General features: G+C 43.0%; 1 protein-coding gene across 1 annotated transcript in view; it reads right to left on the reverse strand.

Moving 5' to 3' along the window:
* marchf11 (membrane-associated ring finger (C3HC4) 11) overlaps positions 1-1,757 on the reverse strand; it is a 118,781-nt gene extending 117,024 nt beyond the window's left edge. The window contains exon 1 of the mRNA XM_028803249.2: positions 835-1,757. Within this exon, the coding sequence (XP_028659082.2) occupies positions 835-1,161 (327 nt within the window). The 5' untranslated portion in view covers positions 1,162-1,757. The remainder of the gene's footprint in view (positions 1-834) is intronic.
* Between the last annotated feature and the right edge of the window lie 11,754 nt (positions 1,758-13,511).

The raw sequence follows: 13,511 nt of genomic DNA on the forward strand, positions 1-13,511 counted from the left end.
TTTCTTGATTCTGAATAAATTATATTCACGCAACAATTGGGCGTCATAGAGACATCCAGTACGCAGTCACAATATTCTAATTCCTTTCGTTGCTGATTCCACGAACTCAAGGAGATGAACCTTGTGGAATATCTTGGTCAAAATTAAATAAGAGCTACCAAATAAATCGTTGTTTCAGATAGCTATAAATTGAATCTATTTTTAAAGAAACATTATGATTACTGAGTAATTTTTATGATTCATATTGTTTTCAAGCTAATCTACTGTTCCAACAGTTTTTACAAACTCTTCCTCTTTGGTGTTTAGCAATACACCCCACTACCGTGAGAAAGAAAATGAAAAACGTCAGCCGTACGATACATTAACAGAATGAAAGCACAAGTAAGTGGAAGTGGTCACGTATATAGTGTGTTTTTGTGTGTATGGGTAGTTACTCAAAGTGTCCGTGTTTTAGCGGTCGTGGGCATTTTTAGATGCCATAAATTGCACTTTTCAGATCGATGCACTCATCTCGTTCGCAGCATTTATCTTGCAATACCGAGAAAACGGCACAAAATTCTTTCAGACGCACTGCTGTTTGGTAGTAATGCAGTTTTCTTTTCGGTCCTTGAGTTTGTGTTTATTAACGTTACAAAAAACATGAGGCTGCGACTCACTATACGCTTAGAGTATCTCGGCGTAAAACGCTCTGCCTTCTGTGGCGGTCAAAAAGCAACTCAGTTATCAAGCGCTCTCCAAGGTGCTGAAAATCACTTCACCTTCGCGAGCTTTCAATGGATGGCTGTGAGTTTGAAATGAACAAAAAATTATTAAAGAGAATTCAAACATGTGTACCTGTTCAGCACCTTGAAAGCAAATCCTGCAGCTCGGGGTCGGGATGCTGTTCTCGCTGCTGCAGTCCGAGTGCGAGGGCTGCACTTTGTAGGAACCCTCCCCGTTCACTGCCTTGTAGCTGTCCTCGCCGCTACAGCCGCTGTGTCCCTCTCCTGGATTGAGCTCCTCCTGACAGTTAAGTCCCGGGTGATGCTGCTGCTGCTCCTCCACTTGCCAGTCGCTTGCGCGACGGTCCGTTGAGCTGTTTTGGACGCCCGCTGTAGCGCCTCCTTCCGGTTCTGGCTCGGTGCCCCTGTAGACCGGACCCGCCTCTGTCTCCAAGCTCATAATAAGGGATAGGAATAAAGCAGCGCGTCACGAAATTAGCACATCCTGCGGTGGAACAGAGAAACAACGTGAAAAAGGCAAAAAATTAGACAAAAAATTAAAAGAGACGAAAGTGAGGTTACATAGGCTCCGCAAAGTTGGAGAGAAACCGACTCTCACGTGCGCGGTCGGTTTCAACAGTGGACGGCCGTTCTCCAGGCAGCTTCATGTCCTCACAGACTGCAGTTTGTACGATGTGGAGCTGGAAACAGATACCAGTTGGAAAGCTGGAATCTCCTTGCCAGGGTTGCGTTTCCAAGGAAACCAGGGATTTAATATAAAGGCAGGCGAAACTTTCCAGGCAGAGAGCGGCGCAGCGCGCTCCGCAGAGCCCTTCGCCGCTTCTGCTAGTGCTGCTACACCGTTTGTGGGGACGGCAGCAGGCTTCGCTCATCTCCACGCACTCATGGGGCTGGTCATAGGTAAATTCTGCGGGAGCCATCCATCCGTGCGGTGGGAGGGATCGGCTACGGGCTAGCTATCCTCTCAGGTTCCCAGAGCTGTTCTCGCTCTGCAGGACGAGATTGCCTGCTGACCCAGTGCCACAGAAAGGTGGAAGGTAGTGCGCGCGCGTGTGTGTGTGTGTGTGTGTCAGCACGGAAGGGATGGGCTCAGATAAAAAAGTACAGTGGGGCTTAAGGGCGTACGTAGAATAATTAATAGAAATATGAAAAAGGTGCGTGTGTGAGGCTGTAAGCCTAACTGGCAAAGCAGAGATGGCTGCCCATATTAAAAATGTAATTGTTTGGTATGTATTTTATATTAATTAAATGACAGTAGATTAAAAAAATGTACAATATAATTAAAATATCGTGTTTCTTAAATTGTTTTCCCACTCAGGTTGCTGATATCAAAAAGGCAACCTTACAGCAACTGCAAGTGAAGCACAATGATGATTCTAATATCGCAAAACTGTCATCACATCGTTGGCCTCAAGCACATTCTTGATTATATCAAATTGATCAAAGCTCCAACAGTAAAAACTAAACAGATTTACCATATGAGCCCATTTTGCATCTTAACTGACTGGATTGTCTCCATTTCAAAATACTACACATATACTTTAAACCACACATTGATCATTTAGGGGATTTATTCATATTGATTTGGGTGTTACATGTAATATTTATTTTATAATAAGGAGAAATATGTGGCCAAATCCCAAAAAGTTGCTATGGCTAATTTAATCCTAATGTTATTATAATCTCATTATTGTGCTTGAGTATGCTTAAAATTTGAAAAAAGCCAATGAACTAAAAATATTAATAGACTCTCACTCTTAAAAATAAAAGGTGCCAAAGTGGTTCTTCAGAATGATGCCATAGGGGAACCATTTTTATATCACTAAAGAAATGTCCATATGAAGGTTGGAGAAAGAGCCATCATTTATTGAGTCCCATGACAGGTTCCATGAATAACAATTAACATGTGATAAAACCACTGGGGTTCCTGATTTTATGAGGACTTTCACTGCATACAGTCACACAGACCAAGATCAGCATTTCTTGGTCTGTTGTATCCTGCTAGGATTAAAGACTTTGGTTTTGTCCACATATTATGAACCTTTTGGAGCATAAAAACATATGCAAAGAACACCTTCCTGAATTAAATGGTTCTTTGTCAAGCATGGGTTCTACAAGGAACCACATAACCCAGTAAATAGACATTTTAGAACCAGTATTTCTAAGAGTGCATGATGAATACATTTGAGGGCTAACTTAAAATTAAATGATATTCACATTGACTGGATGAAATTTCTACTTTGAAAACATTCAGTCATTGCTAGTGTAGTAAAAACATTTTAGCGCACTGACTGCAAAACTCTTCAGCTTATATTGTATATTGTCAGGTTTTATCTTAATATATTGAAGCTTAGTTGTACAGTAGCAGCTACCCCCTACCACCTCCACATATAAATTACCCATCAGTACTGGATGTGACAGCATGAAAAGTTATAATGATTTTTTTTTTTTTTGGCCAGACAAGAGTTAGTGAAGAGTTTGTTGAAGAGACAAGCCATTTATCACACAGAGTCTAGTTTACCCAGTAACTCCTTTATCTAGGCAAGAATTACGTCCTGAAAATTAGACTAGCAAGAGAAAAATTTAACCAAGGACAAGCTTTCTGGTCCTATAGATGGGGTATTAAAACATTTGAAAAATTTTGATGAGAAGAGGCCATTCAGCCCAAAAAAGCTTGCCAAACCTATCCATCTAATTTATCCAAAATAACATCAAGTTGAGTTTTGAAAGACTCTAAAATTCTGCGCAATACCTCTCTATGTGATTAATTGCATGTGTATATGGTTCTCTGTGTGAATCAACTAAAATATGGCACAGAAATAATGGGAGATTCATCATAACCTTTAAAGAAAAGCTTGCTGGGTTATACAAATATATTTAGTGAGGAATTGAGGTAGATAGATAGATAGATAGATAGATAGATAGATAGATAGATAGATAGATAGATAGATAGATAGATAGATAGATAGATAGATAGATAGATAGATAGATAGATAGATAGATAGATAGATAGATAGATAGATAGATAGATAGATAGATAGATAGATAGTGGTGGCTCTGAGGCTAGGGATCTGCACTGGCAATCAGAAGGTTGCCGGTTTGAATCCCATAAATGCCAAAAAGAGACTCTGCTCTGTTGGGCCTTTGAGCAAGGCCCTTAACCTGCAATTGTTGAGTGCTTTGAGTCCTGAGAAAAGCGCTATATAAATGCAAAGAGTTATTATTAAATTAGTAGAAAGACACTATATAATACATTTATAGATATGAGCAGAAAGCAGAAAGGTAATATATAATTCATAGATGAGCAGAAATCACTAATAGATCAACAAGATTTATCGGTATGAGCAGAAAGGCACAACAGAATAGATAGACAGAAATCCAACACAATATAAACTTTAAATGGCTATAATTAGGTAAAATGTCTGTTTCTTGATGTTCTCCCTGTAAATAATAAAATAAATGCACTCAGGATACTTGCACTATCAGACATGCAGGTTATTGGCAGGTGTTTGGTAAGGTGCTGTTACTATAAAAGGAGGCCAGTCCAAATTTGGGTTTTAGTTTGCTGGGATAGCCTATAAGGGCTTGAGAATTGTATGGGTTAATGAATTTTAGGTACTACATTCTATCACATCATCCCATTACCTGGAGTTAAAAGAAGCTCATCATCCCACAACAAGTTACTAAAGAGGTTGGTATCAGCAAGGGCACTGAGCCATAAAAATCTCCAAAATCTTCAGGAAACCAGGACAAACATAAAAATGGCAGTTAAACCAGCAGGGAGAATTCTATTATAGTTTAATACCTCCAAAAGTTTATTTTATAAATTATTATATGTAGCTAAAATTTATGGCAAGCCAGCAATTATAAATTTTAATCTAGTGGAGTGCGAATGTGTACCTGAATTCAGCCTAATATTTAAAATAACTGACCATCTTTGAAAATAAAACATTGTTCATCTCTCAGACAGGAATAACATTACCCTATTAATAACTACAAAATAATCACAAATACACATCATATGGATGAACGAAACCCCTAAAAAAACATTTCAAAATACATTACTAGGTCTTTCCAATATGTACCACTTTTGAAAACAGAAGCCACAAGGGTCATTTGAATAGAAAGTCACTGACAAGCATCGGAGCAATAGGAGAAGCCACAGTGTGAGCGATCAGGAGTTTTCATTGAGGAGTTTTCATTGATGTAAACTGGACACCTTCTCTGAGGTCTGGTTAATGGCTCTTTAAAAAAAAAACATCAAATCTGCACTGGGTCTTACAAGCTGTAGGCTCCCACGATGCGACTCTCAAAAAGATGGTAAAGAGACGTCAAAGAGATGTTAATTCTGATAAAAAGAAAGGAGTAGACATACAGGTCAATGACTCCAGGCATATTTTTCTTACAAATTTGCATTCAAAGCACATCCTATGGTATATCATTAAAATAGTTGGTTGGACATCACATTTGGAGATGAACTAAACCAAAAAGAACTCACTAAAAAACTAGATGTGTACCAATAAACTTATTTTCATGATATAGGTTTATTGGAGATAATCAAATGATTATCTAAGTATATTTAAAGTTAATGCATCATGTATCATGAAAATAGTATAATCAAATCTAGTCTAATCTACCAATGAGTATTTAAATGCTTAGATTCCTAAATACTTGCCTCTCACTCTTGAAGACTGAAGATTGTCTAAGACTGCTGAAGTTTTTCAAGGACTTGGACCAAACCATTTTTTTCTGGGGTCCTTTGGCCAGTTATTACATAAATGAAAGACAGCAGGATATTTGAACTTCTTTTTACAAAAATGCAAATATACGTTTTGTTTTATATTTTACTGATCCTACTCAAACCAAGTAATCAGAGTTGACCTAGCATCTGGGCCCACTTTCTGTAGTGGGCTTAAATGAAACTCTCTGTAGCTGTATTAAAAAATCACTCACAATTTGCTGATGCAATTGCATTCACTCTGGCCTTAATTTAGTGGCTCTCATTCAAATTCATCAGACTCGCTTGGCAAATCAGTGATACAACGGTGCTTATGCCTCAATTGAGTCAAATGAACTAATGCTTTGCATTGATCCACTTACCAAATTATACTAGCAAATGTGACCACCAACGACACATCACTTGATAACAATCAATGGCAAGCCAGAGATGAGTATCAAATTGACAAATTCTGGTATTTAGAAAGTATCTGGAGGATTACTGGCACATTCACATTTGTAGCCTATAAACATCCAGAACTAGCTATCAGATCTACCGCCAGATAATAGTACAACCAATAATAGTAAAAATCCCCAAATTCTTAACTAATGCAAATTCGGATTCAATTGACAGCAAATACCAATATTTCTGTTTTGTTATGGTCTTTGTGTGTTTTGGATCACTAAGGAGGAAACCATTGCTATTTGCTCATCAGAATAATCGGTGTTGGGGTACAAACGTATTAATGGAGGCCATCTCAGGCATCTTCAGTAAGCATTATCAGACTGGGAGGATCAAGAGTTGTGAACATACTGAAGAAATAGCAAAGAGTAAGTGCTTATGATCCATCACATTGTGACACAACAGGGACAAGATTAAAGCATTGATCCTTCAGGGGATGGAACAGTCTTTCCACTGGCAAGAATATATAGGATTCACCCAAGTGGTTGTGAACAAATAAATAAATAATAAATAAATAAGAGGCCAGCATATTTAGGCCCAAGGTCATCCACTAGTGGAGACAATCACTGTTAATTTAGGAGCCATCCAATGAGAAAGGCTTTGAATGCTGTGCCCATTATTAATGGAAATTCAGGGGATACAGTGATGGCTGGAGCTTGTGCCCTAGTAATGGGATATCCAGTATGGCTATAAATCAACCCTCTGTTATTTGCTACAAAGGGAGCTCTTAATTGTGACTTCTTTTGGTAAGGAGATAGAGTGTGCACCTCCTCCTTGTGTCCACATGGGTCTCCTCATGTTATTTAGAGTTATTGGTTTATGGTTATTTTCTTGAAGTAATCAGTGAATAAATAAAACTATAAAGAATGAGCCAGTAAAAAGTGACATCTCATTGTATGTTCACATCCTAACTATTAAAAATTGATCTCATAGATGGGTAAGGGGTCTTCCCTTCTGTTAGAAACCTGCAAACCTGGGAGAGTAGGGCTCTCTGAAAATACAATAATTAAATAATTTGTGTCAGATTCCAGGAGATTATAGATCAAATGTGGGAGTCACAGAAGAGAGGCTGATTTGCTGGAAACTAAGGTTGTCCATTGTATGTCGTCTATGTGAACTTGTGGAGCAGATCAAGCATCTGATAGGGGGGTGGGTGGGGGGGTTTGCCTTCACCACAAACCCCCTATACATCCTGCCCTATCTGAGTTTTCATCCGTGAGTGTGGCCTGGCATCCCTTCCATGATTGCTCCTTGCTTCTTTTGAGATAGATGAAACAGGTATCTATTGCTTGTACCTTTGTTTTCTTCCACTGCACAGGGCTAACCAATAAAGTTTCACACTGGCAGAACCATCACACACCAATAATCTGTAAATTTGACCTCACCCTTTCTTTAACTTCCATCCATCCATCCATTGTCTCCCGCTTATCCGAGGTCGGGTCGCGGGGGCAGCAGCTTGAGCAGAGATGCCCAGACTTCCCTCTCCCCGGCCACTTCTTCTAGCTCTTCCGGGAGAATCCCAAGGCGTTCCCAGGCCAGTCGAGAGACATAGTCCCTCCAGCGTGTCCTGGGTCTTCCCCGGGGCCTCCTCCCGGTTGGACGTGCCCGGAACACCTCACCAGGGAGGCGTCCAGGAGGCATCCTGATCAGATGCCCGAGCCACCTCATCTGACTCCTCTCGATGCGGAGGAGCAGCGGCTCTACTCTGAGCCCCTCCCGGATGACTGAGCTTCTCACCCTATCTTTAAGAGAAAGCCCAGACACCCTGCGGAGGAAACTCATTTCAGCCGCTTGTATTCGCGATCTCGTTCTTTCGGTCACTACCCATAGCTCATGACCATAGGTGAGGGTAGGAACATAGATCGACTGGTAAATTGAGAGCTTCGCCTTGCGGCTCAGCTCCTTTTTCACCACGACAGACCGATGCAATGCCCGCATTACTGCGGATGCCGCACCGATCCGCCTGTCGATCTCACGCTCCATTCTTCCCTCACTCGTGAACAAGACCCCGAGATACTTGAACTCCTCCACTTGGGGCAGGATCTCGCTACCAACCCTGAGAGGGCACTCCACCCTTTTCCGGCTGAGGACCATGGTCTCGGATTTGGAGGTGCTGATTCTCATCCCAGCCGCTTCACACTCGGCTGCGAACCGATCCAGAGAGAGCTGAAGATCACGGCCTGATGAAGCAAACAGGACAACATCATCTGCAAAAAGCAGTGACCCAATCCTGAGCCCACCAAACCGGACCCCCTCAACACCCTGGCTGCGCCTAGAAATTCTGTCCATAAAAGTTATGAACAGAATCGGTGACAAAGGGCAGCCCTGGCGGAGTCCAACTCTCACTGGAAACGGGTTCGACTTACTGCCGGCAATGCGGACCAAGCTCTGGCACCGATCGTACAGGGACTGAACAGCCCTTATCAGGGGGGCCGGTACCCCATACTCTCGGAGTACCCCCCACAGGATTCCCCGAGGGACACGGTCGAATGCCTTTTCTAAGTCCACAAAACACATGTAGACTGGTTGGGCAAACTCCCATGCACCCTCCAGGACCCTGCTAAGGGTATAGAGCTGGTCCACTGTTCCGCGACCAGGACGAAAACCACACTGTTCCTCCTGAATCCGAGGCTCGACTATCCGACGGACCCTCCTCTCCAGGACCCCTGAATAGACTTTTCCAGGGAGGCTGAGGAGTGTGATCCCTCTGTAGTTGGAACACACCCTCCGATCCCCCTTCTTAAAGAGGGGGACCACCACCCCGGTCTGCCAATCCAGAGGCACTGTCCCTGATGTCCATGCGATGTTGCAGAGGCGTGTCAGCCAAGACAGTCCTACAACATCCAGAGCCTTGAGGAACTCCGGGCGTATCTCATCCACCCCCGGGGCCCTGCCACCAAGGAGTTTTTTGACCACCTCGGTGACCTCAGTCCCAGAGATGGGGGAGCCCACCTCTGAGTCCCCAGGCTCTGCTTCCTCATTGGAAAGCATGTTAATGGGATTGAGGAGGTCTTCGAAGTATTCCCCCCACCGACCCACAACGTCCCGAGTCGAGGTGAGCAGCGCAACATCCCCACCATATACAGTGTTGACACTGCACTGCTTCCCCTTCCTGAGACGCCGGATGGTGGACCAGAATCTCCTCGAAGCCGTCCGAAAGTCATTCTCCATGGCCTCCCCAAACTCCTCCCACGCCCGAGTTTTTGCCTCAGCAACCACCAAAGCCGCATTCCGCTTGGCCTGCCGGTACCTATCAGCTGCCTCCGGGGTCCCACAGGACAAAAGGGTCCTGTAGGACTCCTTCTTCAGCTTGACGGCATCCTTCACCGCCGGTGTCCACCAGCGGGTTCGGGGATTGCCGCCACGACAGGCACCGACCACCTTACGGCCACAGCTCCGGTCAGCTGCCTCAACAATAGAGGCACGGAACATGGCCCATTCGGACTCAATGTCCCCCACCTCCCTCGGGATGTGGTCGAAGTTCTGCCGGAGGTGGGAGTTGAAGCTACTTCTGACAGGGGGCTCTGCCAGACGTTCCCAGCAGACCCTCACAACACGTTTGGGCCTACCACGCCTGACCGGCATCCTCCCCCACCATCGAAGCCAACTCACCACCAGGTGGTGATCAGTCGACAGCTCCGCCCCTCTCTTCACCCGAGTGTCCAAGACATGTGGCCGCAAGTCCGACGACACGACCACAAAGTCGATCATCGAACTGAGGCCTAGGGTGTCCTGGTGCCAAGTGCACATATGAACACCCCTATGCTTGAACATGGTGTTCGTTATGGACAATCCGTGACGAGCACAGAAGTCCAATAACAAAACACCGCTCGGGTTCAGATCAGGGGGGCCATTCCTCCCAATCACGCCCTTCCAGGTCTCACTGTCATTGCCCACGTGAGCATTGAAGTCTCCCAGCAGAACGAGGGAGTCCCCAGAAGGTATGCCCTCTAGCACCCCCTCCAGGGACTCCAAAAAGGTCACCTTATCGTGGTGGAGGGGTTTGCGTGTCCCAATGATCCTAGGAGCTCTGTTGTCCGGGGCTTTATGCCCCTGGTAGGGCCACCCAAGGCAAACTGGTCCTAGATGAGGGATGAGACAAAGAGCGGTTAAACAAACCTCCTATGAAGAAAAACAATTTTGGACGGCGTTTTCCCTTGCCCGGACGCGGGTCACCGGGGCCCCACTCTGGAGCCAGGCCTGGAGGTGGGGCTCGATGGCGAGCGCCTGGTGGCCGGGCCTGCACCCATGGGGCTCGGCCGGGCACAGCCCGAAGAGGCAACGTGGGTCCCCCTTCCCATGGGCTCACCACCTATGGGAGGGGCCAAGGAGGTCGGGTGCAGTGTGAGTTGGGTGGTGGCCGAAGGCGGGGACCTTGGCGGTCCGATCCTTGGCTACAGAAACTGGCTCTTGGGACATGGAATGTCACCTCTCTGAAGGGGAAGGAGCCTGAGCTAGTGCGCGAAGTTGAGAGGTTCCGGCTAGATATAGTCGGACTCACCTCGACGCACAGCTTGGACTCTGGAACCAATCTCCTTGAGAGGGGCTGGACTCTCTACCACTCTGGAGTTGTCCCCGGTGAGAGGCGCCAAGCAGGTGTGGGTATACTTATTGCCCCCCAACTTGGAGCCTGTACATTGGGGTTTACCCCGGTGGACGAGAGGGTAACCTCCCTTCGCCTTCGGGTGGGGGGACGGGTCCTAACTGTTTGTTGTTTCTTTAACTTATTATGCTGAATTCACTATAGACTTTTAGAAATCTCGAGTTTATTTCATGGTCATTGGCATGCAGTTCATCTAGAAGGGCAGCTAGTATGTACCCCTCAATTTGTGAATCTTTGCCCCACAGCGTCTGGCAGACGTGCTTATTCAGCTAGACTATGTAACAGCTTCAGTCCCCAGGCTGTCAGACTTCTTGACCCCCTGCTGTCCCCCTGATGTGCTGTCCTCTTAACCATCCTCTCCATTGTAAAATAACTTTGTTGGATTGCATTATCACCCACATACTGTAAGTGCTTTATTTAACTGTTCAATTCTAAGACTTGTATGCTGCTACTCAGCAATGTACTGATCAAACTGTCTATATTTGTGCATTACTGATGTGCTACTCTCTGTCCAATGCTGCTATTATTCTGTGCACCTATGCAGTCCGCTTTCTGATTCTTATGTTCAGAACATATGTGAACAGTATTGATAAAGGCTACCCTCATCACATCCATATTTGGATACAATTAATGGAGAAGATAGAGAGTTAAAAAAAGTTAACATTTCAAGGAAAGGCCAAGAATGCACATTTATGAATTTTGTTTACATGTAAATATACTAGCACATATTTCTGAATGCAAAATAAGAGAAGAAAAAGAATTAGATCATTTAGAAGTAAAACTGAACCATTTATTTGTGAAACTGGCTGGGATGAAAATCCGTAGCCAATGCGGACCTCCAGGACCGTAACTGAGTACCAAAAATAGGAAATCACTAATGGTGAATCTGTTAGTCTTTTAATGCTATGTAATAAGGGCATAACAAAAGCTCTGTTTCAATAAGTGACTAAGAAATGCATTATAGCAAGCATTTCTACAGTGCTACCTAAATACTTTCAAAAGGGAAGGTTACAAAGATTCTGGGCCAATTCTATTCTTTCTTTCCGTTGATTACTCCGGTCTGGAACCCCAGATACTTTAGGGCTTTGAGCTTCACTGTATCAATACTAAAAATGGTCCTCATTTAAATATAAATAACCCATTCAGGCCATGAATGAAATGTGTCCCGTGAGAGTCGATTTTTCCTGTAATATCCTGACATTACTGCACCTGAGCCTGACCATGATTTAAAGACGTTTTAATCAAATGGTAATAGGAAAGGCAACATTGAACTGAATTTGAAAAATTACTTATAGGCAACACAGTGACTGATTTATAAGAATCGCAAAGCAAAGGTAATTGCTTATTACTTTTATGCCGAAATTCACATATGTGTGGTGGCGTTTGATGCTAAACATCTCATGAGATCATTGTGCTGTGTTGAAATATTTTAACAGATGATTCTAACTAAAAAAATGAAACAAAAGATAATCAAACAATGCTTCAGTCATTGTACTGGTTGCGGATATCACTAAAAGCTCTAAACTTCAGTCACCTAATTTCGAAATATTTAAAACTACCTTCCTGACGTTCAATGAAATGTCAGGCCAGAATTTAAGTGAATCAACATAAAAAGAATAAATACATTCTTCAAATGACTGGTATTTAATTTTCATTAGGCAAACTCATATTAAATCAAATGAAAACAGACCGAAGTGACTCACCAACTACCACTTAGACATAACATGTGAAACGGGATGGCAGGAAAGTTCAGCTTTCGTGGATATGACCACCTCAGTCGTATTTGAGTTCAATAAAATTGGGTGATCTTGTAAATTCTTATTTAGTCCCCAGATTTTCTTTATGTTAATCCTTTGATGAAAATCACACAAGTGTGATATGCATGCAGTGCAGTCACTTCAATGAGCATCATAGAGTAAAGAGTAGGAGAAGAGTAAAACTTCCTTTTGCAGTATGATAATACAAGTGAAAGTTCAAAGTATGTACTAGGTTTTAAAAGTCAATGTTTCCAGTGAATGGCTGCTTAACATTTTAAATATCTTGTTCAAGCCATAAAGATCAGAAGACTGCTGAATCATGGAGAAGCATTGAAAGCAATGTCTGAGGCCAGCATCTTTATTGCTCTAGGCTATCCGTTCCTTATAAATAAGGTCACAACCTCCCAGTAGATTTATACTTACACGGGTTTCAGCATGAAGGCTTTAGAGTCTTTTATCAAAAAAAGGATTGCCTTTTTTTCCTGCAGCTTATCAGTCGTGACCTGAAAAAAGTGACTCCAATAATGTTAGGACTTGCTATTTGCCCATATTACAGTGCTGCCACTTGCATAGCAAAAACAACTTGAACATGTCTTGTTAATTTTATTTCTTTTTGATTTTGTTTTAAGGGCAGCCAGATAATTAGCTCTGCTGCTGGAAATACCTAGTCAGGCCAAAGTCCATGTGCAGTTTGCATGTTCTGCACATATACACATGGGTTTTCTCAGGGGACTCGACCTTTTTCCGTCAGTCCTCGTACATGCTGATTTAGCAGACTTATGATTGGAAACTGGCATGGCGGGTTTGTTTCCGTGTGTGTGTGTGTATGTAACCTGCCATTCAAACCTGCGTTCAACTGAATGCCAGATCCTGACAGAGTGGTGTTCTAATAACTAAAACCCACCAACAGTAGATTTCAAAAATAGATAAAAGGATTCTTTTCCTTCACTGTTGATTTATTTGTCCATTGCCAGCTTTCTAATTTCTTGAGAAGGAAGTAATAAAACTAATCGTGTTAAATAAATGTAATTGATTTGTGGAATATTAACATCTCTGACCACAGCTATTTACTAATCTTCAAATTTGTTTTAATAATATACAGCAAAATCTTTTAAATGCTTTTATGAGTGCTGCTCATTTGTAAAGAATGCCACCATCAAGAACTCTAAAAATGAATTCCAAAACATGGCAACAAAGCTGTGAGTCATAGAGGCCCTAATTACATTTCAAGTAAAAGTTCATGCAATGCA

This window comes from Erpetoichthys calabaricus, chromosome 6 (assembly GCF_900747795.2).
Source record: "Erpetoichthys calabaricus chromosome 6, fErpCal1.3, whole genome shotgun sequence".
NCBI classification, from domain to species: Eukaryota; Metazoa; Chordata; class Cladistia; order Polypteriformes; family Polypteridae; genus Erpetoichthys; species Erpetoichthys calabaricus.